This window comes from Leopardus geoffroyi, chromosome C2 (assembly GCF_018350155.1).
Source record: "Leopardus geoffroyi isolate Oge1 chromosome C2, O.geoffroyi_Oge1_pat1.0, whole genome shotgun sequence".
NCBI classification, from domain to species: Eukaryota; Metazoa; Chordata; class Mammalia; order Carnivora; family Felidae; genus Leopardus; species Leopardus geoffroyi.
The window spans coordinates 67,388,616-67,416,393 of record NC_059333.1 but is presented as its reverse complement, the minus strand read 5'-3'; the positions used below and the strand labels follow the sequence as shown (position 1 = coordinate 67,416,393).

At 37.2% G+C, this 27,778-nt stretch overlaps 1 protein-coding gene across 2 annotated transcripts in view; it reads left to right on the top strand.

The window, feature by feature from the left end:
- Positions 1-508: 508 nt before the first annotated feature.
- Positions 509-27,778, top strand: part of POLQ (DNA polymerase theta) — a 133,079-nt gene continuing 105,809 nt past the window's right edge. For both annotated transcript variants that reach the window (XM_045502192.1, XM_045502193.1), the window contains exons 1-11: positions 509-610; positions 1,795-1,992; positions 2,781-3,128; positions 3,599-3,778; positions 5,744-5,874; positions 7,515-7,671; positions 9,310-9,418; positions 13,092-13,311; positions 15,890-16,037; positions 19,249-19,395; positions 26,897-27,109. In XM_045502192.1, the coding sequence (XP_045358148.1) occupies positions 2,948-3,128; positions 3,599-3,778; positions 5,744-5,874; positions 7,515-7,671; positions 9,310-9,418; positions 13,092-13,311; positions 15,890-16,037; positions 19,249-19,395; positions 26,897-27,109 (1,486 nt within the window). In that variant the 5' untranslated portion in view covers positions 509-610; positions 1,795-1,992; positions 2,781-2,947. The remainder of the gene's footprint in view (positions 611-1,794; positions 1,993-2,780; positions 3,129-3,598; positions 3,779-5,743; positions 5,875-7,514; positions 7,672-9,309; positions 9,419-13,091; positions 13,312-15,889; positions 16,038-19,248; positions 19,396-26,896; positions 27,110-27,778) is intronic.

Below are 27,778 nucleotides of genomic sequence, written 5' to 3'. Positions count from 1 at the left end.
CCTCTTAATTAGCATCTCCTTTATTCTGAGCACATTAGCTCCAATTAGCACCACTTGCATCCCATTTCTGATCTTGGATATTTTCTGGTTTCTCCTTTTTGCAAATCACTTCCATCCACGTGAGAAGCACAGAATTTATTCAGTTTGGGTAGATGACTTTGTTTTAATTAATTCACAAATGTAGTTTGCATAAATTTTATTTTTCTATATAACCTCTGCAATTTCAATGGAAAAATCACTTTATTATTTGTACAGACTAAAATAATCAGATGACATATTTGAATGTATATCAATTGTTATTTGAGTTTCCTTTGCTTTTGTTTTCAGAAATATTAGACTGAACAAGAAACCACTTCTAGTGTAGCACACTTCTTAAAATTCTGGATGTTATATAAGAAATATATTTAATAAAATTCCTGAGTAAAATTGTAAAAATCAGAGAATTCCTTGTAGGACATAAATGTCAATCAAATACTTAAACATTCTAAAAGAGCAAATGAAACACTAGAACCAAAGTTTTCCATAGTGGTGTCTGCTGATCCATGGTGATCTAGGGTGTGGGTTTTAATGGATTATGTATTCTGGGATAGGAGTCTGGGGCTCCTAACAGGTGAGAGATAAGATCTAAGAAAATAAAGTCAAAACCCAAGAAGCAGCACCCTTAGTAAGTAAAGGAGAGAAATGTCTGATCTGCAGATTGATATGGTGAGGATGGAAGTCTGTCCAAATCTGGCTCTGAGTGTCTAACATCATTCTCCTACTTCCATATATTAAAAAAAAAAAAAAAAAAAAAAAAATCAACCCAGAGATTAAGTTTCAAGTGGTCCAGAATTGGATGTCTCCCAGAAACTGCCAGAAATATGTGCACATGTTTTTTTTTTTTTTTTCTGGGAGATTTTATTTATTTTTTATTTGTTGTAAATAAAATCTATACCACATGTGGGGCTTGAATTTATGACTCTGAGATCAAGGGTCCCATGTTCTACCGACTGAGACAGCCAGGCATTCCCTGTGGACCTGGAAGAATTACCACAGAATTAACTCAGACCTGGAAGAATTACCACAAATAAAAATCCTAAGGAACACAAGCTCAGATGCAATTAAAAGACAGATGGGAAACACTTCTGGTGTATTAACATTATTACAATACCTGTTAGCACAAAAATTTTTTTTAAATATTTAAAAAAATAGTTTTGAGAAGTAGCTTTCTTTTTTAAGATTTTTTTAAAAATTAGAAACAGTTGTTGAATGTTTGAAAATTTGAAAATATTCTCTAGGCTTTTTACTGGGATGACATGAACTATTTCTTGCATTTCCTTCCTAATTATTTTCCTCATTTGATCATAGTTCATATAATAAAAATAATGTGAGATTTGTGAGAATTTTTTTTTTTGGTTTATTACTCTCCTTAAAATGCTGGGTTTATATTTGGAGAAATATTAGAACGTTTATTATGTGGGAGGCACTGTTCTAAGCATTCTACCCATATTGACTTATTTAATGTTCATAAAAACCAGTTTACTATTATTGTCACTGTCATATACGTGAAATAATGGATGCACAAAGAGGTTAAGCAAGTTGCCCCAAATCAGTTACAAAGTCTTCATACTTAGACTGATTGGCTCCAGAATCGCACTCTTGACCTCTATGCTATAGGACATTTCATAAAGTTCTTCCATGACTACAATGTAAATTAGGATTCTTTCTACTTCTTTGATAACACTGTTCATTTCTGCCTGAACATTAGCACAACTTAAAATTATTAATTTGTTTAATGTCTGTCTCTTTCTCTAGGCTCTTTCTCTTTGAGAGCAGGAACCATTTCCTGCCATTTCCCTGCCACATACACAGAAGGTACTCAATAAATGGTTGAGAGAATGAATGCAGGGAACTTGCATAAAAGAGAACAAGGAAAAATGTTTCCTTCGTGGAGTAATGTCTCCATCTTGTGGAACTTTAGAATATCGTCATTAAAAAACATTTTTTAATAAGGTAGGTTTTCATAGAATTCTAAAGTGCCTATTTCCCAGGCGTGTAACCAATCTTTTCTACTCGACCAGCCCTTTTGAGATCGTTAGTGCTATAGAATAGCGCAGCCTCTTAAGGACAGGCCTTTCTCCTACTAGATTTGCTTGGTAAAACTAATTATGCAACTAGGTAATTAACTCGCCACAGTTTACGTCCAGAATGCGTTTGCTTCTACCTTGCCAAAAGGTAGAGCACAGGTCCATCAACAAGCTCTTGGCTTAGAATGATCACCCAGACACATTCAGAGCCCATTCTTTGCAGCGTTAATACAGACTTCGAAGGGGTCTATCTGCCAGCAGTCCCCGACTCGCCGTCATGTATTCGTCAGAGTGTGATGGCCACAGCAGGAACTGCAGAAATAGCCTCTGCCACACCATCATACACTACGAGAGCGGCTGATTATGCTCCACTAGAAACCCGAGGTTTCACTTGTATAATATTTTGCACACATAATCTGCTATAATTTTTAATACAACACTTTAAGAAGAGTTATTTCCCTGATCTACCTATAAAGGGCAACTCACTTTTTGAAGTTAGCAAATCTTGCTATTCAAATCAGAAATGGACCCAAAAAAGTGCTTAGGCTAACCCGATTATAAGTGCAGGTTATATATACCGAGTCTCCCCCCTCCCCGCCCCCCAACCAGGCCCAGTTTAGCTTCTCTGACCCTAACCTACAAAGAAGGTTAGAGACTGGAGGTCTAGGACACCACTGAGAGACGCTCCTTCCCCACGATTCTATGGTTTTTCAGGATACTCTCACCACTGAGAACTCTATGGTTCCGGCGCGGGTTGGGAGGTCTGAGTTTGAAAACCGTGGCGGGAAGATGGTGGCTACACCTGTCATCAGGCCCTGTTTCTACCGTGTGGGAAGACGCTGGGACTGTGGCTTTCCCTGAATGGCCAAGAAGAGTTCGCGATGAATCTTCCGCGCTGGAGTGCGAAACGGCGACGTTCAGCATCAGGCTCGGACTCCTTCTCGGGAAGCTGCTGTGACAGTAATGACAGCCCCCTGCTCCCCTCAGGGCCGGTGCTGAGTCCTCCCCCAGGCCTGGGGCGCTGCTTGAAGGACTTCGGTCGCCCGCCAGCAGCAGCTGCAGGTACTCTCTGGCTCTCTGGGGGCGGCGGGTGAGGTGGGCAGCTCTGCCCAGCCACGTGTCGGGAGGTGTACGTAATTACAGCACAGAGCTTGCTTGTTTGCACAGCCTGCTAGGCTTCTACTCCCTTTCTCAGTTTGTGACCCCTGACTGGTGTGGAAGGTCACTTTCTGTTAGGACATGGACGTGCATATTGGGCAACAGCCTCGTGATAATATTCAAGTGGTTTGTGGGTCATTCGACCTTTACAGAAACAACTTCCTAGTGGCCAGTCTAATCATCTGTGGGAGGCTCAACGCCCAATAGTGCCCAGGACTCCTTACAGATCCTTATATAGGAAAATGCTTTATGTCAGGATATGCTCTATATAGCCTCACTCCAACACACAGGGATTCCAAAACACGGTGGAGGACTACTGAAGTCATATATTAGCATTAGATTACATTCTTAATTACTTTTTTCTTTCCTGAAAGGGGAATGCAAGCAGACAGTTTCTGACGATCAAATGGACAAGTTGCTGTTGGCAAACTGGGGACTTCCTGCAGCGGTTCTGGAGAAATATCACAGTTTTGGTGTAAAAAAGATGTTTGAATGGCAGGCAGAGTGCCTTTTGCTTGGACAAGTCCTGGAAGGAAAGAATTTAGTCTATTCAGGTATTAAAATTTGTGCAAATTAATTTCTTTATTACTTTAAAGACATGAATGTAAAGGATACTCTATTGAGGTAGTTATGAAGTAGTTAAAAGGTAGTAGTTATGAGGTAGTTTTAAAAAGTGAATGAGACAGTGATTTATAACTAGAGAAAGTCTTAAGTCTTAAAATATGAAAAGTGGAGTCTCATATACATACTTAAATTATGCAAATTCCATTATATTGGTGGTTGGTAGAGAGCAAAAAAGCAGACAATTAAAATTTTTTTTTACATTACTTTTGGAGAGACAGAGAGAGACAAAGCACAAGTGGGGGAGGGGCTTGAGAAAGAATGAGACACAGAATCCGAAGCAGGCTCCAGGCTCTGAACTGTCAGCACAGAGCCTGATGTGGGGCTGAACTCAGAAACTGCGAGATCATGACCTGTGCCGTAGTCGGATGCTCAACAGACTGAGCCACGCAGGTGCCCCCAAAAGCAGACAATTTGAGGAGAGCTGTTCTGCTTGCCATTCCTCTCAACAAACATGTCCCAGGGTGAGTGTGCAAGGGAAATGTAAATCTGTTCTCCCCGCCACCCCCCCACCCCGTTGATCTCAGTTGCCTTACGGTGTATGAACATTATACATTATTTATTTATAAATTGACTCGCTTTACAGGGTTGCATACACAAAACCGCATGTAATTTGTTTTATAGAAGATTTATATAGGCTTTCAAGAGCAACTCTGACATTCATACTACTTAATTTTTTTGCTGTGCTGACTTTAGAACTTACTTGGTAAGATGCACTTTCTTTGTATCAGTTTTCTCTGAAGTTGTGAGTGATCCAGGTTTTTCCTTATGGCTGCAGCAAATAGTTATCATTAGAAATAAGTTCAGACTGTGGAATCAGATTGGTTGGGTTTGAAAACTAATACTTGCCGCCTGTGGCAATTAATAGAGAGCATATTAATAGAAAGCATGAGAGAATGCTTAGAAGAGTTCTTGGCACGTAGAAGGTACACAATAAATGCTAACTGGTGATAGTGGTAGAATGGCTTGACCATTTCCACTGCTTAAACCAAAACTTGAGTGTCATTCGTATCTCTGGTCACCAACTTATATCAATTAATTACCAAGTCCAGTGTGTATTATCCCAAATAGCTTGGCTCTGACTACTCTCTGTTTTTAGGTACATAACCTAGCTTATTATCCTCTCTCTTGTAGATTATGCTATCATCTTCTAGATTATGGAGTAGCCTTATAACTAGTTTATCTTTTCTCTGGTTTTGTTCTGCCCCTGCACCCAAAGTGGTCTTTATAAAGTACATGATCTTGCCACTCCTTTTTATGAAACTCATCATTCTGTGTTGCTTTCAGGATAAATTCTAAAGTCCTTATGTGGTGGGATTATAAAATTCTTTTTCATGTGGCACATTCATTTATCTTCTCTTACTCCTACTGATTTTATTTCAGGCTTACTAAATTACTGTCATCTGAATTTACCAGGTTTTCCTCCAGGCCTTTGCACATGCTGTTTCTTTTGCTTGACATTCCTTTCCTCTTCCATTGTCTTCTCATAACTTCTATTTCCTTTCCATAAACTTTGTTACAGCTCTTCTCTCTCAGCTTCTATCATAGTTCCTATCACAATATATTAAAGTTGTTTATCTCCTTCCTCAAAGCAAGGCTTTTAACCATTCAGTACTTAAAGGAAAGGATCTTTAGATACAAACTAGGGACTCAATATTCATCATTTATTGTTCCAAAAAGGATTTGTTTAATAATTCTCTTCTGTGTGAGGCTATCTAGAACCCTGGTTTGAAGTCAGTGGGGTTTAAGCACATAAAGTTTTCAAATGCTAGTAGGGGCCTTAATGATAGGTTAGTCTTAGGCCCTGTAGTTACTGGATGTGGTTTAAAACATTTATTTGTGCAGTATGTCAAATATTACTTCTCTTTATGATAACCTTATGGAATAATATGTTTTAGCTCCGACAAGTGCTGGAAAGACTCTTGTTGCTGAACTACTTATGTTGAAGAGGGTTTTGGAAATGCGGAAGAAAGCTTTGTTTATTTTGCCCTTTGTCTCTGTGGCTAAAGAGAAGAAATACTATCTCCAGGTAATGTTCTTATACTAAGAACATTATTGTGATAAGACCTGTTATTGGGGCTGTGTTAATAATAAGTTTCTTTTATTGCATCCCAGTGTTGCTTTGAAAGTTGACCATTTATGAAGAGAAACTTTTTTTTTATTAAAAAAATTTTTTTTAACATTTATTTATTATTGAGAGACAGACACTGAGAATGAGCAGGGAAGGGCAGAGAGATGGGGAGACACAGAATGCGAAGCAGGCTTCAGGCTCTGAGCTATCAGCACAGAGCCTGATGCGGGGCTTGAATTCACAAACTGCGAGATTATGACCTGAGCTGAAGTCGGACACTCGACTGACAGAGCCATCCAGGCGCCCCAAAGAGAAACTTTAAAAATATTGCATAAAAGAGAAAGGGTCATCAAATCAAAAGAATGATTGGAAATTGTGTTAAAATTTATAAACTTTCCCTTAGGAAGTAAACATAATACTCATGCTGAGTCATAAATTAAAAATCATCATTTTAGCTGAATAGTAGGATTAGAGAGAAACGTGGAAAGGAAAGGGTATTTACAGAAACATATCCTATCCTGAGAGCCGTTCGGGAATATTTAAGGGAAGAAGAAAAAAATCCATTGGTGCTTAGGTAGAATCATATACCACTTCAAGCCTGTGGTCTGTTCTATTCTGCAAAAATGAGTAATGTTTTTTATTTGTATGATACTCACTGGTTTTTAAGCCATTTTTACAAATACAGTGTTTCATTAAGTAGAATAAAGTTACTATTGTGATTTCTGCAGTGAAAAAATGCCGTGTTGGAAAGGCAAGACTATTGTACTGGTGGTCCAGAAAATCTGGATTCTAGTCCCAGTTTTGCCATTAACTATGTTTTCAGACCAGGCACATAATCTCCTGGGCATCAGTATTTTCATTCTTAAAATGAGGATGTTAACCCTCAAACTATGGGTTAACTCAATAAACACTCAGAAACATTTTATTGAATGAACAGCTCTCAAGTTCAATGGTTCTATAAATCTTTTTAACAGTTATTTCAGAGGCCAAATAGCCAACAAAGCTGGTCCCACATCCTCTCAACTTAGACCAAAGTAACAAAATGATGAAAGGATCCTTTTTATTAAGAAGGTATGTTAGTTACAATTTAAACTAAAAGAAAATTAACATCAAAGTCCCACTGCATTTGACTTTTGAAAACTTCCATTGTATAAAAAATTAGTGGGATAGTAAGAATATTTTTTTCATGAAGTATAAATTTGTTTCTTAAAGTGTTACATTAGTGTTTAAAAAAAGACCTAGTTTCTTGCATGTTTTTAGAATAAAAATTTAGTGCTTAAGGTAGTTTTTTTCCCCCAATTTTAATTTCTATAAATAGCTCTAGGAAATGCTGCCTTAATGCTATCATTAAAATGGCATACTTAATTTTATTTGGCTTTGTCTTAACAGAAAATCTCTGTTCTGAGTTTTGTCAGTTCTAAACTTCATATTTTTAGTATATGATTCTAAAAAGAACCAGTGTATCCTGGCTAGGAGCAACCAACAGTAATCTAATAAATATCTTTTGATACTTATGTCTGTGTCGTGGAATAGAACCAATCTACAATTCATGAATTTCAAATATTTTTACCTGTATTGTTCCTTTTTACTCAATTCAGAGTCTGTTTCAGGAAGTAGGAATAAATGTGGACGGTTATATGGGCAGCGCCTCCCCCACAAGGCATTTCTCTTCCTTGGATATTGCTGTCTGCACCATTGAGAGAGCCAATGGTCTAATCAATCGCCTTATAGAGGAAAATAAGATGGACCTATTAGGTAAGAAAAGTAGGAAATAAGCACATACTTTCTGTTGCTATTTTTTGTTGGAATGGAGTGGAGCTTTTGTGATTTCTACATGTCCCATGTTTTTTCTTACTGTCTGTCATCTATTTCTGAAGTTGAGAATTGGCATCTGTAATGTTAGGAACTCTGTGTAAGAAAAAAATTGTGTCCTGCTGCTGTTAATTGACTATTTCCTTGTATATACTTTACAAAACATAGAGGATATCCTTGAGCCCTCGAGTCATTTCTCATTATTTCTCTTCCGTCTAAACTTTACCAAGAATAGAAGGAAGCATGCTGGGGCTGGTTCTGTCATATCCACAGTTACTGTGTATGTATATTCATTATCATGTTCTAATGCTAAGATATCTAGATTTGGCCTCTTCTCAGAGGCTACCATTTAGCAGGGAAATGGTAGGGAGCTATAGAAGCTGACACTGTATTTGAACTTAGGACTCTAGGAAGATTTTCTACCTTAATACTTTTTTTTTCTTTAATAACCTCTTAGGAAAGTCTATGTAGAGGTAGCAATAGGAAGAGAATGGTTGTAGCAGCAACAGAAGCAGCAGGAATATCAGTTAGCTATTCATTGAGATCCTGGTGAACTTAAATGGTAAAGTAGGAGTAGGGTAGGAGTGAGGAGTGAAATCAAAGATTAATAAGACATGGCTCTGCTCTATAAAGCTTAGAGAAATCACATTGACCAATTTGTATCAGAATTGTCTTATTACTTGTGATCCAATTGGATTATAAATATGTTGAGGATTGCAATAGAATCTTATTAAGTCTTATATCTAATATATTGAGCACAGTGCCTGGCACACTAGGGAGAATAAATATTTTTTGAATGAGTGAGTGAATAAATGTTGAAATAACTTATCATGCCATATGATTTTGAGATAGCTTACCAATGAGGAAAAGGAACATCATGCCATTAGGAAATAGACCTGAAAGATCTTGATTTTGGTGGGCAAGATTTGTAGGGAGGATACCATTGCCTGTGAAAACCATGACATGATGACCTTTAAAGGAGGTGTTGGTTGATACTAAATTTTCAATAATTCTTGAGCACTATTCCAAGTGCACAGACTGGTTTAATTCACTAAGTAGTGAAGAAGGGAATTACGGTCATATTTATGTTTTGTAGTAGGGTGATTCACTAGCCTATCACTTCCAACAAAAACATCTCTTAAAATCACTTCTTTCTTCTTGATCTGATCTTGTTTTTCTAAGCAACTTCCTAACATCAGTATGGTTGCCCTGGCTGTTTTCCCCCATAGAAAAGTCAACACACTGAGTAACTGTCATAAATGTATTTGATGTCTTATTGTACATACATTTCTACAATGTTGCCAATAAAGAAGTGTCTGAGTAATAAGAGGCAGTTTTCTCTGAGTTAGCCCTGATTTAGCTAATCATTGATTTTTAGATCCAGAATACTTATAGTAGGACCACTTATGATGCCTGAAATGTCTTGAAAAAGGATCATCTACTATGTGAAATCTAATTTTTGTGTTAGGGTTAGAAATTTGTATCACCTGCAATATATTATAGTAATGACAGCTACTTACTGTATAAGATATTGGGTCTTTTAAAATTTTTCTTGAAATTGTGAAATTTTGTAAAATCTAGGAATGGTGGTTGTGGATGAATTGCATATGCTGGGAGACTCTCACCGAGGGTATCTGCTGGAACTTTTGCTGACTAAGATTTGCTATATTACTCATAAGTCAGCATCTTGGTAAGTACCTGAAATAACTGAATTCCTGAGATTCTAGCAATGTTGAGAAAGGGTCTGCAAAATAGGTATGAATTAAATAAATTAAAGAAGTAGAATAGTACCTATTTAGAACAAACTCATGTATAGCAGTTAGTTTTTATTCCAAAAGAAGTACATAAGACTGAGAGTGATTTTATTTTGTAAACATTTAAAAATTTCTGACTACTCACCATTTTTATGATAAAATTTTGAAAATCCAGTTTTTGTATTTGTCAGTTATACATTCATTGTATTTAAGTAGTCAAAGCTAATTTTGAAAAATAGCATTTCTTCATCCTCCACTTATCAGAGGTAACTACTTTCAACTCTCATAGCTTTAAAAACAATTATTTACAGTGTTATCTCTAAATGTAACCACTTGAGTTTTTAGTTTTACAGTTTATATTGATTACTTACTGTGGAAGATGAAGATCTAGCTCTTTTTTTCTCATTTCAGTATGTATGTATGTATTTATTTTTTACTTTTCTTTAAATCCAAGTTAGTTAACATATAGTATAAGAATGGTTTCAGGAATAGAATTTAGTGATTCATCACTTATATATAACCCCAGTGCTCATTCCAACAAGTGCCCTCCTTAATGCCCATTACCCATTTAACCCGTCTCCCCACCTACCTCCCTTTCAGCAACCTTCAGTTTGTTTTCTGTATTTAAGAGTCTCTTATGGTTTGCCTCCCTATTTTTATCTTATTTTTCCTTCCTTCCCCTATGTTCATCTGTTTTGTTTCTTAAATCCTACATATGAGTGAAATCATATGATAGTTTTTTTCTGCCTGATTTATTTCATTTAGCATACTGTTGTTGTAAATGGCAAGATTTCATTCTTTTTGATCACCAAGTAATATTCCATTGTGTGTGTATGTATGTGTGTGTATATATATATATATATATATATATATATATATATATATATATATATATATAACACATCTTTTTTATTCATTTGTCGGTCGATGGACATTTGGGCTCTTTCCATAATTTGGCTATTGTTGATAGTGTTGTTATAAACATTGGGGTACATGTGCCCCTTCAAATCCTAGCTCTTTTTTATATTCTTTACTTACCCAACCAAGTCTCCCATCACCTCCCCTCCACCCCACAGTCTCTGTCTTCTCATCACCTTCCCATTCTCCAAATACTGTTATGTCATAATTTTGCTCAGATCAATATTTAGTGTTATGCTGTTAGGACTATACATGCCATTGCCAACTGAGCCATGTAGTATATATTGTGACTACTTTTACTTTCTAAATAATGTTTTATTTTCTCTGAAATTAATAAATGTTTTTTTTTGTTTATTTGTTTGATGCCCTGTGTTTTGTTGTTGTTGTTTTTCTTTTATTTTGTATTTATTATGTGAGTGTGTGAACTGGAGAGAAGAGGAGAGGGTGGGAGAGAGGGAATCTTAAGCAGACTCCATGCTCAGCATGGAATCTGATGCAGGACTCCATCCCACAATCCTGGGATTATGACCTGAACTGAAATCAAGAGTGGGACGCTTAACTGACTGAGCCACCCGGGCACCCTACTGGTTTGGTTTTCTATGTCCTTATCACTGATTGACCTCCAGCCTCTTTCCCACTTATGTAAATTTTCATCCAACATGTTTTAACACATTTGCTATTATACCAAATTCATCTTCTTGAAGTTTCTCCAAAAGCCTTCTGAACTGTTCCAATCTGATAGGTGGGTAAACTATATATGTATGTGCTGCACAGCACTTATTTTAGGATCTTTCTTTATCATTATCATTCATTCCTATTACTTTTTGCTTGAATCAGAGCACCCCTTTTTTGGATAATTTATGTTTTCCTCATTTTGATGAGGACATCTTTCAGGAAAATCCACTTTATTTTAGGCTATTACGCATGTGAGTTTTTTGAAAATTTTCATGTCTGAAATGTTTTATAGCTATTTCATAGATTGTCCAGGTATAAAAGTCAAGATTTCCTTTAGAGTTTTTAAGACATTACTTCATTTTCTTGTTAGTGTTGAGAAATCCCATGCCATGCTTATCCTTTGTCCTTTGTATAAAATTTTTTAATTCTCTCTGGGAGTTCTTAAGGCTCCTTTTATTCCTCAGTGTTGTGAAATTTCATGCTGATGTGTCTTGGTGTTCCATTTTTGTTCATTGTACTTAGTACTCAATAGATTCTTTCAATCTGGGAGCTCTTATGTTTCAGTCTAGGGAGATTTTAACACCTTTTGCAGTATATGAGAAAACATGGAGATAATCATCTATATCTTAAAGGAGTAGGGATATAGAAGATGTGACTAATGCAATTACCAAATTTGACCTAATGGATGTATGTAGAAGAATTACCAAATAAAAGCAGAATGTTCCTTTCAATGAACATAGTAAATTTGTACTAATGCTGAGCCATAAAGCAATATATTTTAAAGGGTTTAAGTCACTTAAAATCTATTCTCTGACAAATGGGATTCAACTAGAAATAAATATAGGAGAGGCATGACTAGAAAATTCACACTGGAAATTGGGAAAAACATTTTGACCCATTTTTGGGTCAAAAAAGTAATCACAGTAGAAATTGGAAGATAGTTTGAAGGCATATCTCCTAACAAACTTTTGAAATGTAGCTAAAGTTTAAAGGGAACTTGATAGTATAAAGTGCATATATTATTAAAGAAGAGAGACTGAAAAATTAATGCATTATTCATCTCAAGAACTTAGGAAAAGAATAGTAAAATAATGCCACAGAAAGTAGAAGGAAAGAAATAAAGACAAGAGCAAAACTTATTGAAAGAGGAAAGTTATTATCTAGAACATTCACACACTTCTATGATCAAGAAGAAAAAACCCAATACGTCAGTGGGCAAGCACCTTCAACAGGCATTTATAAGATGGTATCCAAATGGTCCATAAACATGAAATAGTCTTAATATCATTACTAATCAAGGAAATGTAAACCACTTCTTCAAGGGGGCATTACCACACACTTTCCAAAATGGCTAACATTAAAAAGATTGGCATTTGCAGCAACGTGGATGGAACTGGAGGGTATTATGCTAAGTGAAATAAGTCAGAGAAAGATATATGGTTTCACTCATATGTGGAATTTGAGAAACACAACAGATGAATATAGGGGAAGGGAAGGAAAAATAAATTACAAACAGAGAGGAAAACCATAAGAGACTCTTAAATACAGAGAACAAACTAAGGGTTGATGGGATGGGGGTTTGGGGGTTGGAGAATATGGGTGATGGGCATTAAGGGGGGTACATGTTGGGATGAGCACTGGGTGTTATATGTAAGTGATGAATCATGGAATCCACTCCTGAAGCCAAGACTACACTGTATGTTAGCTAACTTGACAATAAATTAAAAAAGAAAAAAAAGATTGGCATCTTTTTTTTTTTTTTTTACTAAGTGGTGACAAGATGTGAACAATAAAACACACATGGATTATGGAGATACTTTGGTACCATCTCTGGAAACCAGTTTGACATTAATAAAATTGAATATAAGCTATAACCCAGTAATTTTATTTCTAGGTGTGTACCTTAAAAATGACTTGGTGTATGTCCTAAAGGACATGAACAAAAATATTGTTAGCAACACTATTTGTAATTAATACTATGTGTCTTTTAACATCATTTTTGTTTATTTTTTACAGCCAGACAGATTTAGCCAGTCCTCTGTCTAATGCCGTGCAGATTGTTGGCATGAGTGCTACTCTTCCTAATTTGGAGCTTGTGGCTTCCTGGTTAAATGCTGAACTCTACCACACCAACTTTCGTCCTGTACCACTGTTGGAGTCAGTAAAAATTGGAAATTCTATATATGATTCTTCAATGAAGCTTGTGAGGGAATTTCAGCCCAGTCTACAAGTAAAAGTAAGTCAGTATTCTTCGATCAGTATTCCCAGTGTTTGATTGCATTTTCTAGCAAGTTGTTAACATTTTTTGACTTATATAAGTTAGTGGTTGCAAAGTAGTTGAATATGCTTTACATCACCATCAGAAGGATTATTAATATTTTTTTTATTTAAAAAATTTTTGTTTATTTATTTTTGAGAGAGAGAGTCAGAGTGTGAGCAGGGGAGGGGCAGAGAGAGAGGGAGACACAGAATCCAAAGCAGGCTCTAAGCTGTCAGCACAGAGCCCAAAGCTCGAACCTGTGAACCGCAAGATCATGACCTGAGCCGAAGTCGATTGCTCAATCGACTGAGCCACCCAGGTGCCCCAGAAGGATTACTTAATATTAAGCTAATTGGTTTCATCTTAAATAACTGGTGGTGATGGTGAGAGAGGAAATGTAGTTGTGCCTTGAATTTAAATGATTATCGTTTTGTGGGGCACCTGCGTGGCTCAGGTGGTTAAGCGTCCGACTCTTAGTTTCAGTTCAGGTCATGATATCACAGTTGCTGGGTTTGAGCCCTGCATCAGGCTCTGTTCACGGTGCAGGGTCTGCTTGAGATTCTCTCTCTCCCTCTCTCTCTGCCCCTCCCCCTCCCCCACTCATACTCTGTCTGTCAAACTTAAAAAAAAATTATTTCCAGTAAGTATAAGTAATAGAAAATAATATAAATAATAAGTAATAACTAATTTTGTAGATTTTTCTTTTTAACTGGGAAAAGATTTTCTTATGGTTTAGTTTACTTACTAAATACTAATGTGGAAAATGAAACTTTTGTTAAGTAGTAATTATAATATATAGTAAAGGGGAAAACATTTTTGGAGTCAGACCTATTTCTGGTATTCCATAGAGATTCTTGATATGACAGATATTAGTTGAATCACAAAACCTCTCTGAACATACTGTCTTCCTCTATAAAATGCGATGCAACACTTATTGTAAGAATGAAATATGGTTTTAAAAAACTGGCATCTAGGAAGTGTTTGATGAATGATAAATTTCCTCACACACCGATAAATACAGTTAAAAAATTATAGTTCACAGTATTTTTTTAGGTCTGATTTTTCAATCCTGACATTAAAAAACTGATTCATCATCTGTGGAGTGGGGCATCTTCACATTTTATAAAGAGCTGTGCCTCTGAGTACTGAAACAGCTGGAGTTGGTAATAGGAGTAAATTCATGTTTCAGTACTCTCATAGGTATGCATTTGTAGCCTCTGTATGCCTGGCATGGGATCTTATTCAGTTGTTTTGCTCAGTACCCCAAACTGCAGCAGACTGTGCCTTGGTTACCTCAATGAAATATATACGTAAACACATTTATTTACTGTCCTGTTAATCTCTTTCTATTATTATGTCTATGCCTCCACCCTATTTGAATCACTTGACCCTTATTCGGATTATTGAAATAGTCTCCAAATTGATCTTTCTATTTCCCACCTTCTCCCTTTCAGTCTATGCTTAAATCAGGAGCTAGTGATCTATTTAAAATGAGCATCCGAGGGGTGCCTGGGTGGCTCAGTCGGTTGAGCGTCTCACTTCAGCTCAGGTCATGATCTCACAGTCTCTGAGTTTGAGCCCCACATCGGGCTCTGTGCTGACAGCTCAGAGCCTGTTGCCTGCTTCAGATTCTGTGTCTCCCTCTCTCTCTGCCCCGCCCCTGCTCATACTCTCTCTCTGTCTCCAAAATAAATAAAAACATTAAAAAATTTTTCTTTTTAAATGAGCATCCGATCACATAACCATTATGTTCCCAAACTTGGAATGCTTCCTTGTTTCATTTTGAATGAAGGCCAGCCTCTTTTTGGTAGCCTATAATGCCCTATGTGATCTGTCCCCAGCCCCTTAGTGCTCTGACCTCACCTACTACATTCCTTCTCACTCCCACCACAGCCACATTGCTGTTCTATGATACACCAAGAATCTTCTACCTCAGGTTCTCTCTGTCTGGAATGCTTTCCCCCCACTCATCAGCATGGTTTACTCTTTCACCTTTGGACCTTTACTCAAATGTCACTTTCTGAGACCTTCCCTGGCTAACTCATCTAAATTATAATGTCCTCCCATTCCTGGTCCCTATTTTCCATTTTATTTTTAGCACTCTTCAAAATTCTGTGTGTTTTACTTAGCTTGTTTTTGTTATTATCAATCCCTTCTTACTGGTGTAGTAAAATTCTGAGGGCAGAGCTTTTTTTCTGCTTTGTTCTTTATCTCCAGTACCTAGAACAGTATCTGGTATGTAGTAAATGTTTGTTCATCAAGTGAATGAATGAATGAATTAATCCAGTTAAACACACTGACCTTCGAGTTTTGAGAACTCACTGGGCTACTAGACATTTACATATACTTTGTTCTACCTGAAATTACCTTGCATCATAAGGAAGCTTATTTCTTTTTTTTCTCTTGCTTTTTCTTTGTTACTGACTTTGTAACTGGTTTTTATTATACCTTTCAGTAGAAAAAAACCTTCCCCAATAAGCAAAATGAGTGACTTGAAACTGATGTGAAATGTTTTGAAAGACCACTAAAATGCCTATTTCTCTTTCTTTTTTAGGGAGATGAGGACCATGTTGTTAGTTTATGTTATGAGACCATTTGTGATAACCATTCAGTGTTACTTTTCTGTCCATCAAAGAAATGGTGTGAGAAGTTGGCAGATATCATTGCCCGTGAGTTTTATAACCTACACCATCAAGCTGAGGGTAAGTTACTGATGGAAATGAAAGCCTCTATTTTCAGTATATTTGCTTAAAAGTAATGTTAATGATTATATAAATAAAGTGTAGTTCTCTTTGATCATTGCCTCCACCTGCCCACTGGACACTCCTTTACAAAACTATGCTCCTTTCCTTATCCTCATTATAGACAATGTATACATACACTCAGGCTAACCTTCAGATTTTTGTAATGCTGGATTTATACAGGTGCATACTACTAAACATACAAGATTCTTCATCTGGGGTCCATGGGCTTTGAGAGATATCTTTGAAGCCCCTAAATTATATATAAAATTTCATATACACATTTTTCTGGAGAAATCAGACATCTCTCTCTTTATATTTCCAAACTCTAGGAAAGAATCACACACATATACATATGTATGTATATAAACACATATGTATTTTAAAATCAGCTTTATTGAGGTTTAATTTATACACAATACAATGTACCCATTTGAATTATATAATTTAATGAATTTTAACAATTGTACACATTTGTTTAATCCCTACTCTAATGAACATATAGAACATTTTATCCTAAAATGTAATCTTTGCTCTTTAGCTATCAATCTCCTCTCTATTCTTAGCCCCAGGCAACCTCTGATCTGCTTTCTGTTTCTCTAGATTAGTTGTGACTTTTCTAATAATTTCATATAAATGAAATTATATAGTATGTATGTGTGTTTTATGTTTGGCTTCTTTCAGCATGGTATTTTTAAGATTCATCCATGTTGTTAAGTCTATCAAACTGATTCTTTTTTATTGCTGAGTAATAATTTAGTGTATAGCTATAACTATTAGTATATATTTTACTGATTCTAGGATAAGCCCTGTTCCCTCACCACTTTTGCTAACCTGTGGTCCCTTGGGGTCCAAGATAGGTGTAGAGAAGACAGAGACCAACCAGTTCTGGTCACAGAATATTAGGATATTTTATGAATTCATTATGCTACTGCAGTCATGAGGATAGGTGATAGATACCTCAAGCTTAGATCTAATAAGTAAACTTTGCTTGAAGTTTATTTTGGGAAGACTCCAGCCCAACATTATAATACTGCTTTTATTTCCCTCCTAATTGACGTTTCCTATACTATGCCATTTATATTCTTTATGTTGTACCATAATAACTTAAATTCCTTTGATAGACAGAAATATTATTATTACCTTCTTTGCTTGAGATTCTGTCATTTTGATTTATCACAAGGGTTCCCAAATCCTGGTACTTAAATTGGAGCCTGGGCTATGATGAACTTTTCACTAGAAAAGTAAAGACAAGGCAGCACATTTTTTGTAAAGCTGAAGTTTAAATTCTGAAATTATCCCTACTAATTTCTTTTATGTTAAGATGACTTTTCTTCGGAAATAAAGGTATCAATCAATGGTAGTTTTAAAAAAATGTTTAATTGTACTTAGCATAATAAAACATTGACAAGCCTCTCTGAGTCTTTAAAAATTTTTTTTTAATTAAAAAAAAAAACGTTTTTTTTAAATGTTTATTTATTTTTGAGAGAGACAGAAACAGAATGTGAGTGGGTTAGGGGCAGAGAGAGGGAGACACAGAATCCAAAGCAGGTTCCAGGCTCTGAGCTGTCAGCACAGAGCCCAACGTGGGGCTCGAACTCACAAGCTGTGAGATCATGACCGGAGCCAAAGTCGGACGCTCCACCGACTGAGCCACCCAGTGCCCCCCAATTTTTTTTTAATGTTTATTTATTTTTGAGAGAGAGAGTGAGACAGAGTGTGAGCGGGGGAGGGCCAGAGAAAGGGAGACACAGAATCCAAAGCAGGCTCCACGCTCTGAGCTGTCAGCACAGAGCCCAATGTGGGGCTCGAACTCACGGACCACGAGATCATGTCCTGAGCTGAAGTTGGACGCCCAGCCAACTGAGCCACCCAGGCGCCCCTCTGAGTCTTTAAAATTTTAAGAAAAGTTTACCTAAAATATTTTTTTAATTAGGAAATAGAAGCTATATTAAAAATATATCTTATGAGAAATTTGCTAGTTCAGAAATCCAAAAGTTTGGGAGATTCTTTAAAGAAAACATAGTTCCTACACCTAAAAAAGTTGAGGTCTTACTTAATAAGGGAGCAGGTTACACAGAGAGACAAAAACAGAAGGTAATGTGTGATTAATTACCACATTAGTGGCAAATAGGCTAGAAAAATTGTCACACAGAAATAGGTTCCTAGGTGGTTCTAACACTGCTGGTTGGTGGGACACACTTTGAGCAAGGATTTTTTTTTTTTTTTCACACATTTTAATCATTTTTATTGAGCATTGGCACTTCCATTTTTCTGAACCTTTAGGGGGACATTCTATATTTGCTTTTTATTCATCCTTCCTTTCAGTCTTTTTATTCAAACAAGACATTTAGTCTGATATCAAGTAATGCTGGTTTCAAAGGCTTAGCGCCTTCTCACAAAGAAAATGACATTTCCGAGTATTCTCTACCATATACAAACACTTACAGTTATTTAAAACTAGATTTTATATACCTATACCTATACCAAATGGTCCGCTGAATTTTCTGTTTTGCCATTTAATATATCTGACTTTTGCATGGAGGCAATTATGCACAAGGTGATCCACATCCTTGCAAAAACTGGTATATAAAATGATTTTCAGAGAATTTAAAGGCTGTCATTACTAGAATTATAAGTGGAGAATCTAGAATTATTATTGGTCAGTATTAAGTCTATTGGCGTTCTGTTAAGTTTGTTTTCTCTCTCTCCCATCATCTCCTCTATGACCATTTCCTATTTGGAATGCCATTTCTTGGACTCCTACTTGAGACTCAAGGATGCCTATTGTGTGAGAGTATACTGATGAGTAAGGATTTTGATTTTTAGGCTCTGAGTGGTAGTATCTATAATCCTCTCTTTCCTTAGCTGGGTCCTTTGTCCCCTCTTGTGGGCTTGGTCTCACTCTACTACAGTGCTTTCTAAACTTTGGTGCACATTAGAATCATCTGGGAGATTTAAAAATTCCTTATGTCCAAGTTGCATCCTATTACATCTCAATGGCCAGGAATGAGAGCCAGCCATCAGTATTTTTAAAAGATGTTCAGCTAATTATTATATATGGTAATTTTAGAACCATTGCCCTGATATTTAGCTCTGTCCTGACTTAGGCAGATAGCACTTAACGAGGTCTATCCAGAGGTGAACAGTGTTGATAATTTTTCTGTGACAGGATTGGTAAGATCATCTGAACTTCCACCGGTGGTACTGGAACAAAAGAGTCTCCTAGAAGTGATGGATCAGTTAAAACGTTCACCTTCAGGACTGGACTCTGTATTACAAAAAACTATACCTTGGGGAGTAGCATTTCATCATGCAGGTATCCATATTTGTAATCTGTTATTAAGAAGCTCCCTCCAGATATCCTCATAATTCCTTCACATTTATGTTTGTGTGCATTTGATTTCTTGTCAGTCTAATACTCTTAGATTTCGTTTTAAGAAATTGTGTGATTAAGATTAAACAAGAATAAAACATGTTTAGTTTACTTATCTGTATAGTATATAAGACTACATAAAGTCTTTTTTGTTCCCTTGGAGAAGTGAATTCTATAATTGTTACCTTTCTACATTTTGTTTTCTTAAAATTTAGGTTAGACAGGTATTTGCTACCCTAATTTTATGCTACTCTGAGTGTTTCCTTTTATCTTAAGGGGTATTGAAATATACTTACAAATATATCAAAATCAAATTAATTTTAGAAATTGTCATATTGTACTTTGAGAGCACTAGAAGTGTTTAAAAATAAAACAGGTCAAAATTGCAAGGATTATACAGTCACTGAACTAAAAGCTTCTTTCAGAGAGTGGTTTGTCCATGATTATATGTACTAAGAATATGATTAAGAATATATAGTTCCTAAAATTAGCAATTTAACCTTTTCAATTTATTTAAAATTTTCATTACATGTACATAAACAAATTTTAAAATATATGTGTATATATAAGCATACAGGATATTTTTATTATATATGACTTATGCATATTAATAAAATAAATACCTGTGGACCCACTACTTAATTTATAAACTAGAACCTCAATCTTTTTGGTATTTTTTAAATTATTATTATTTTTTTTTTTGAGAGAGAGGGGGGGACAGAGTGTGAGCAAGGGAGGGGTAGAGAGAGAGGGAGACATAGAATTGGAAGTAGGCTCCAGGCTCTGAACTATAGCACAGAGCCCAACACGGGGCTTGAACTCATGAACAGTGAACTCTTGACCTGAGCCAAAGTCTGACGCTCAACTGACTGAGCCACCCAAGCACCCAATCCTTTTGATTTTTTAAATAAAATTAAAAATAATCTAGATAAGTATATATTGTATATACTTTTTTCATTTACTTGTATATATATTCTTTAGCATTTATTTATGTCAAAACTGTGCCTGACCGCTGTGTTGGATAGACCCTGAAGATAGTGTGATGCATAAGCAATGTCTCTATGCTCAGTGAGTTCATTTTCTAGAACAGAGGTCAACAAACTGCAGTCTGCTGGTCAAATCCAGCACACCATTTATTTTCGTAAAGTTGTATTGGAACACAGTCATGCTCATTTGTTCTGTGGCTGCTTTCATTTGACAGTGGTAGGGTTGGCACAGACCATCTGTCTTGCAAAGCCTAAAGTATATACAGAAAAAGTTTGCCCACCCTGGTCTAGAAGATGAGATAGAAGTATACTAGAGGGGAATGCAGGAGAAGATGGCAGCGCAGGAGGATGCTGGGCTCACCGCGTCCTGCTGATCACTTAGATTCCACCCACATCTGCCTAAATAACCCAGAAAACTGCCAGACGTCTAGCAGAATGGATTCTCCAGAGCCAAGCGTAGACAAGAGGCCCATGGAAGAGGGTAGGAAGGGCGGAGGGGCGGTGCGCACTCCATGGACTGGCGGGAGGGAGCCGGTGGGATGGAGGGGCAGCGCACCTGGCAAGGCAGAGCCCCGAGTCTGGCTTGTAAAAGTGGAGGGGCCAGACTGCGTGAGTTCTGACAGCCAGCAGGACTTAATATCTGGAATGTTATAAGTCAACAGCTCTGCTCAGAGAGTGAGAGGGCGAGAGGACAACGGGAGGGAGAGGTGTTGAGCCGCAGAAGACAGACCTCAGCTCGGTGGGGAACAAAGGCACTGGCCACATCATCTCCCTCTCCCATCCCCCAGCCAAAATCCCAAAGGGAACCAGTTTCTGTTACCAAACTTGCTTGCACCGCACAAACACCCAACGCTGTGCTTCTCTGGATCCATCCCTCCGACAGGTCTGCCTGCCTCCCTCCTGGTGCTGCAGGGCCCCTTCCGCAGGGGACCACCCATGGCAAAGCGAGCTAAGCCTGCCCCTCCTGCCCCTGTGCACCTTGCGGATCCACCTCGGCTAATGCTCCAGATCCCATAGAAGCAGCACCACAGCCTGGCAGTGTGCAAGTAGCCCCCACAGGGGCCACACCACTCCACAGTGAATCCTGCCCCTGGGAGAGGGGAAGATAAGGTACACACCAGTCTGACTGTGGCCCAAGCTGTGGGCTGGGGACAGACATCAGGTCTGACTGCGGCCCTGCCCACCAACACAAGTTATTCTAGACAGCACAAGGGAAGTGCCCTGCAGTTCCACGCCACTCCAGGGACTATCCAAAATGATGAAACGGAAGAATTCTCCTCAAAAGAAACTCCAGGAAGTAGCAACAGCTAACGAATTGATCAAAAATGATTTAAGCAATATAACGGAACATGAATTTAAAATAATAGTCATAAAATTAATCGCTGGGCTTGAAAAAAGTATAGAGGACGGCAGAGAATCTATGCTACAGAGATCAAGGGACTAAGAAACAGTCAGGAGGAGCTAAAAAATGCTATAAATGAAGTGTAAAATAAAATGGAGGTGACCATAGCTCAGATTGAAGAGGCAGAGGAGAGAATAGGTGAATTAGAAGTTAAAATTATGGAAAAAGAGGAAGCTAAGAAAAAGAGAGGTAAAAAAAATCCAGGAGTATGAGGGGAAAATTAGAGAACTGAATGATGCAATGAAACACAACAATAGCTGTATAATAGGAATTCCAGAGGAAGAAGAGAAAAAGAAAGGGGCTGAAGGTGTACTTGAACAAATCATAGCTGAGAACTTCCCTGATCCGGGGAAGGAAAAAGGCATTGAAATCCAAGAGGCACAGAGAACTCCCTTCAGACATAACTTGAATCAATCTTCTGCAGGACATAGCATAGTGAAACTGGCAAAATACAAGGATAAAGAGAAAATTCTGAAAGCAGCTAGGGATAAACACACTCTAACATATAAAGGGAGACTGATAAGATTAGTGACAGATCTATCTACTGAAACTTGGCAAGCCAAAAAGGAATGGCAGGAAATCTTCAATGTGTTGAACAGAAAAAATATGCAGCCAAGAATCCTTTATCCAGCAAGTCTGTCATTCAGAATAGAAGGAGAGATACAGGTCTTCCCAAACAAACAAAAACTGAAGGAATTCATCACCACTAAACCAGCCCTACAAAGAGATCCTAAGGGGGATTCTGTGAGTGAAATGTTGCAAGGACCACAAAGTACCAGAGACATCACTACAAGCATGAAACCTACAGACATCACAATGACTCTAAACCCGTATCTTTCTATAATAACACTGAATGTAAATGGACTAAATGTTCCAATCAAAAGACATAGGGTAATGAAATGGATAAAAAAACAAGACCCTTCTATTTGCTGTTTACAAGAGACTCGTTTTAGACCTGAGGACACCTTCAGATTGAAAGTGAGGGGATAGAGAACTATCTATCATGCTACTGGAAGTCAGAAGAAAGCTGGAGTAGCCATACTTATATCAGACAAGCTAGACTTTAAATTAAAGGCTGTAACAAGAGATGAAGAAGAGCATTATATAATAATCACAGGGTCTATCCATCAGGAAGAGCTAACAATTATAAATGTCTATGTGCCGAATACGGGAGCCCCCAAATATATAAAACAATTACAAACATAAGCAACCTTATTGATAAGAATGTGGTAATTGCAGGGGACTTGAATACTTCACTTACAACAATGGATAGATCATCTAGACACAGGATCAATAAAGAAACAAGGGTCCTGAATGATACATTGGATCAGATGGACTTGACAGATATATTGAGAACTCTGTATCCCAAAGCAACAGAATATACTTTCGTCTCGAGTGCACATGGAACATTCTCCAAGATAGATCACATATTGGGTCACAAACAGCCCTTCTTAAGTATAAAAGAATTGAGATCATACCATGCATATTTTCAGACCACAATGCTATGAAGCTTGAAATCAACCACAGGAAAAAGTCTGGAAAACCTCCAAAAGCATGGAGGTTAAAGAACATCCTACTAAAGAATGAATGAGTCAACCAGGCAATTAGAGAAAAAATTAAAAAATATATGGAAACAAATGAAAATGAAAATACAACAATCCAAACGCTTTGGGATGCAGCAAAAGCAGTCCTGAGAGGAAAATACATTGCAATCCAGGCCTATCTCAAGAAACAAAAAAAACCCAATTACAAAATCTAACAGCACACCTAAAGGAAATAGAAGCAGAACAGCAAAGACACCCCAAACCCAGCAGAAGAAGAGAAATAATAAAGATCAGAGCCGAAATAAACAATATAGAATCTAAAAGAACTGTAGAGCAGATCAATGAAACCAAGAGTTGGTTTTTTGAAAAAATAAACAAAATTGATAAACCTCTAGCCAGGCTTCTCAAAAAGAAAAGGGAGATGGCCCAAATGGATAAAATCATGAATGAAAATGGAATTATTACAACCAGTCCCTCAGAAATACAAGCAATTATCAGGGAATACTATGAAAAATTATATGCCAACAACCTGGACAACCTGGATGAAATGGACAAATTCCTAAACACCCACACACTTCCAAAACTCAATCAGGAAGAAATAGAAAACTTGAACAGACCCATAACCAGCAAAGAAATTGAATCAGTTATCAAAAATCTCCCAACAAGTAAGAGTCCAGGACCAGATGGCTTCCCAGGGGAGTTCTACCAGACGTTTAAAGCAGAGATAATACCTATCCTTCTCAAGCTATTCCAAAAACTAGAAAGGGAAGGACAACTTCCAGACTCATTCTATGAGGCCAGCAGTACTTTGATTCCTAAACCAGACAGATACCCAGCAAAAAAAGAGAACTACAGGCCAATATCCCTGATGATGATGATGATGGATGGATGCAAAAATTCTCAATAAGATATTAGCAAATCGAATTCAACAGCATATAAAAAGAATTATACACCATGATCAAGTGGGATTCATTCCTGGGCTGTAGGGCTGGTTCAACATTCGCAAGTCAATCAATGTGATACATCACATTAATGAAAGAAAAGGTAAGTACCATATGATCCTGTCAATCGATGCAGAAAAAGCATTTGACAAAATTCAGCATCCTTTCTTAATAAAAACCCTCGAGAAAGTCGGGATAGAAGGAACATACTTAAAGATCATAAAAGCCATTTATGTAAAGCCCACAGCTAATATCATCCTCTATGGGGAAAAACTGACAGCTTTCTCCCTGAGATCAGGAACATGACAGAGATGTCCACTCTCACTGCTGTTGTTTAACATAGTGTTGGAAGTGCTAGCATCAGCAATCAGACAACAAAAGGAAATCAAAGGCATCAAAATTGGCAACGAAGAAGTCAAGCTTTCACTTTTTGCAGATGGCATGATATTATACATGGAAAACCAGATAGACTTCACCAAAAGTCTGTTAGAACTGATACATGAATTCAGCAAAGTTGCAGGATACAAAATCAATGTACAGAAATCAGTTGCATTCTTATACACTAATAATGAAACAACAGAAAGACAAACTGATCCCATTCACAATTGCACCGACAAGCATAAAATACCTAGGAATAAACCTAACCAAAGATGTAAAAGATCTGTATGCTGAAAACTATAGAAAGCTTATGAAGGAAATTGAAGAAGATATAAAGAAATGGAAAAACTTTCCATGCTCATGGATTGGGAGAATAAATATTGTCAAAATGTCAATTCTACCCAAAGCTTTCTACACATTCAATGCAATCCCAATCAAAATTGCACCAGCATTCTTCTTGAAGCTAGAACAAGCAATCCTAAAATTTGTATGGAACCACAAAGGCCCCGAATAGCCAAAGTAATTTTGAAGAAGAAGACCAAAGCAGGAGGCATCACAATCCCAGACTGTAGCCTCTACTACAAAGCTGTAATCATCAAGACAGCATGGTATTGGCACAAAAACAGACACATGGACCAATGGAATAGAATAGAAACCCCAGAACTAGACCCACAAAAGTATGGCCAACTAATCTTCGACAAAGCAGGAAAGAACATCCAATGGAAAAAAGACAGTCTCTTTAACAAATGGTGCTGGGAGAACTGGACAGCAACATGCAGAAGATTGAAACTAGACCACTTTCTCACACCATTCACAAAAATAAACTCAAAATGGATAAAGGACCTGAATGTGGGACAGGAAACCATCAAAACCCTAGAGGAGAAAGCAGGAAAAAACCTCTCTGACCTCAGCCGCAGCAATTTCTTACTTGACACATCCCCAAAGGCAAGGGAATTAAAAGCAAAAATGAACTATTAGGACCTCATGAAGATAACTTCTGCACTGCAAAGGAAACAGTCAACAAAACTAAAATGCAACCAACAGAATGGGAAAAGATATTTGTAAATGACATATCAGACAAAGGGCTAGTATCCAAAATCTATAAAGAACTCACCAACCTCCACACCCGAAAAACAAATAATCTCGTGAAGAAATGGGCAGAAAACATGAACTGACACTTCTCTAAAGAAGACATCCAGATGGCCAACAGGCACATGAAAAGATGCTCAACGTTGCTCCTCATCAGGGAGATACAAATCAAAACCACACTCAGATACCACCTCACGCCAGTCAGAGTGGCTAAAATGAACAAATCAGGAGACTATAGATGCTGGCGAGGACGTGGAGAAATGGGAACCCTCTTGTACTGTTGGTGGGAATGCAAACTGGGGCAGCCACGCTGGAAAACAGTGTGGAGGTTCCTCAAAAAATTAAAAATAGACCTACCCTATGACCCAGCAATAGCACTGCTAGCAATTTACCCAAGGGATACAGGAGTGCTGATGCATCAGGGCACTTGTACCCCAATGTTTATAGCAGCACTTTCAACAATAGCCAAATTATGGAAAGAGCCTAAATGTCCATCAACTGATGAATGAATAAAGAAATTGTGGTTTATATACACAATGGAATACTATGTGGCAATGAGGAAGAATGAAATATGGCCTTTTGTAGCAACGTGGATGGAACTGGAGAGTGTTATGCTAAGGGAAATAAGCCATACAGAGAAAGACAGATATCATATGTTTTCACTTTTATGTGGATCCTGAGAAACTTAAGAGAAGACCATGGAGGAGGGGAAGGAAAAAAAAAAGAGGTTAGAGAAGGAGAGAGCCAAAGCATAAGAGACTCTTAAAAACTGAGGACAAACTGAGGGTTAATGGGGGGTGGGAGATGTGTATTGAGGAGGGCACCTGTTGGGATGAGCACTGGGTGTTGTATGGAAACCAATTTAACAATAAATTTCATATTTAAAAAAAAGTATACTAGGGGAGGCAGATTATACTCTTAAAGATAGACCGTGGTGACATAAAGATGTTGTTTATGGTCGTAACAATAGCTTGTAAAAATCTTCAGAAGTTTCTAGTAGATTCCCAGATCCATTTGTAAGTAATCAAGTACAGTATTTTCATTATATTCATTATTTCATATATTCGTTAATAAATATATGTTATTGTAACTTCCTTTTGTTAGGTCTTACTTTTGAGGAGAGGGATATCATTGAAGGAGCCTTCCGTCAAGGTCAGATTCGGGTTTTGGCAGCAACTTCTACTCTTTCATCTGGGGTGAATTTACCAGCACGTCGTGTAATTATTCGGACTCCGATTTTCAGTGGTCGACCTCTAGATATTCTTACTTATAAGCAGATGGTTGGTCGTGCTGGCAGGAAAGGGGTAGACACAGTAGGTAAGTGAGTTTGATTTTAATTGTAATAGCATTGGTGAAGGACAGTGTCAGTCTACTTGAAATCTGACTGATGCCTGCCAATTGATTTCTCATCATGCTGTATTTCTTTGTTATCCAAAGCACTAATGTCATGTTTTTGATTTACTTAATATTTGTAATGAGTGTAAATTATAATTTTCATATATCATTAGCCATTGATTTTCTCTTAATGTAAAATTAAGATTTTCTTTTATATATGGTGAAATGATTCAGTATTATTCTAATCAAAATGATTTATCATATTAGCTAGAAGATGATTTTTAATTTCCAGTATAATCTATTTAGTGCTAATGAAGGGAGTAATTTTCATGGGGTTTTAGTTCTGCTTAGGTGACTGACCTAAGACTTCAAAGGAGGGATACTGAGAGCTGGAAAGTACTCTTACATTTAGGAATAGGAATTTCACATACCATTATTTTCTCTCTAAAATGGCGCTGGTTCTGAAAACACCTTTTTAGTTTCTTCTGTCAGCAAGTAATGGTAACATTAACAGAAACCAAGCAGAAGTTTTGTCTTAAGCAATGAGGAAGAGTCTTGTTTGAATTAAATATTGAGGTAGCAGCAAATGTTATTACTAACCTGGTAGATAATTATGGGTGTGACAAAATTGTTGTAAGTCTTACAACATTC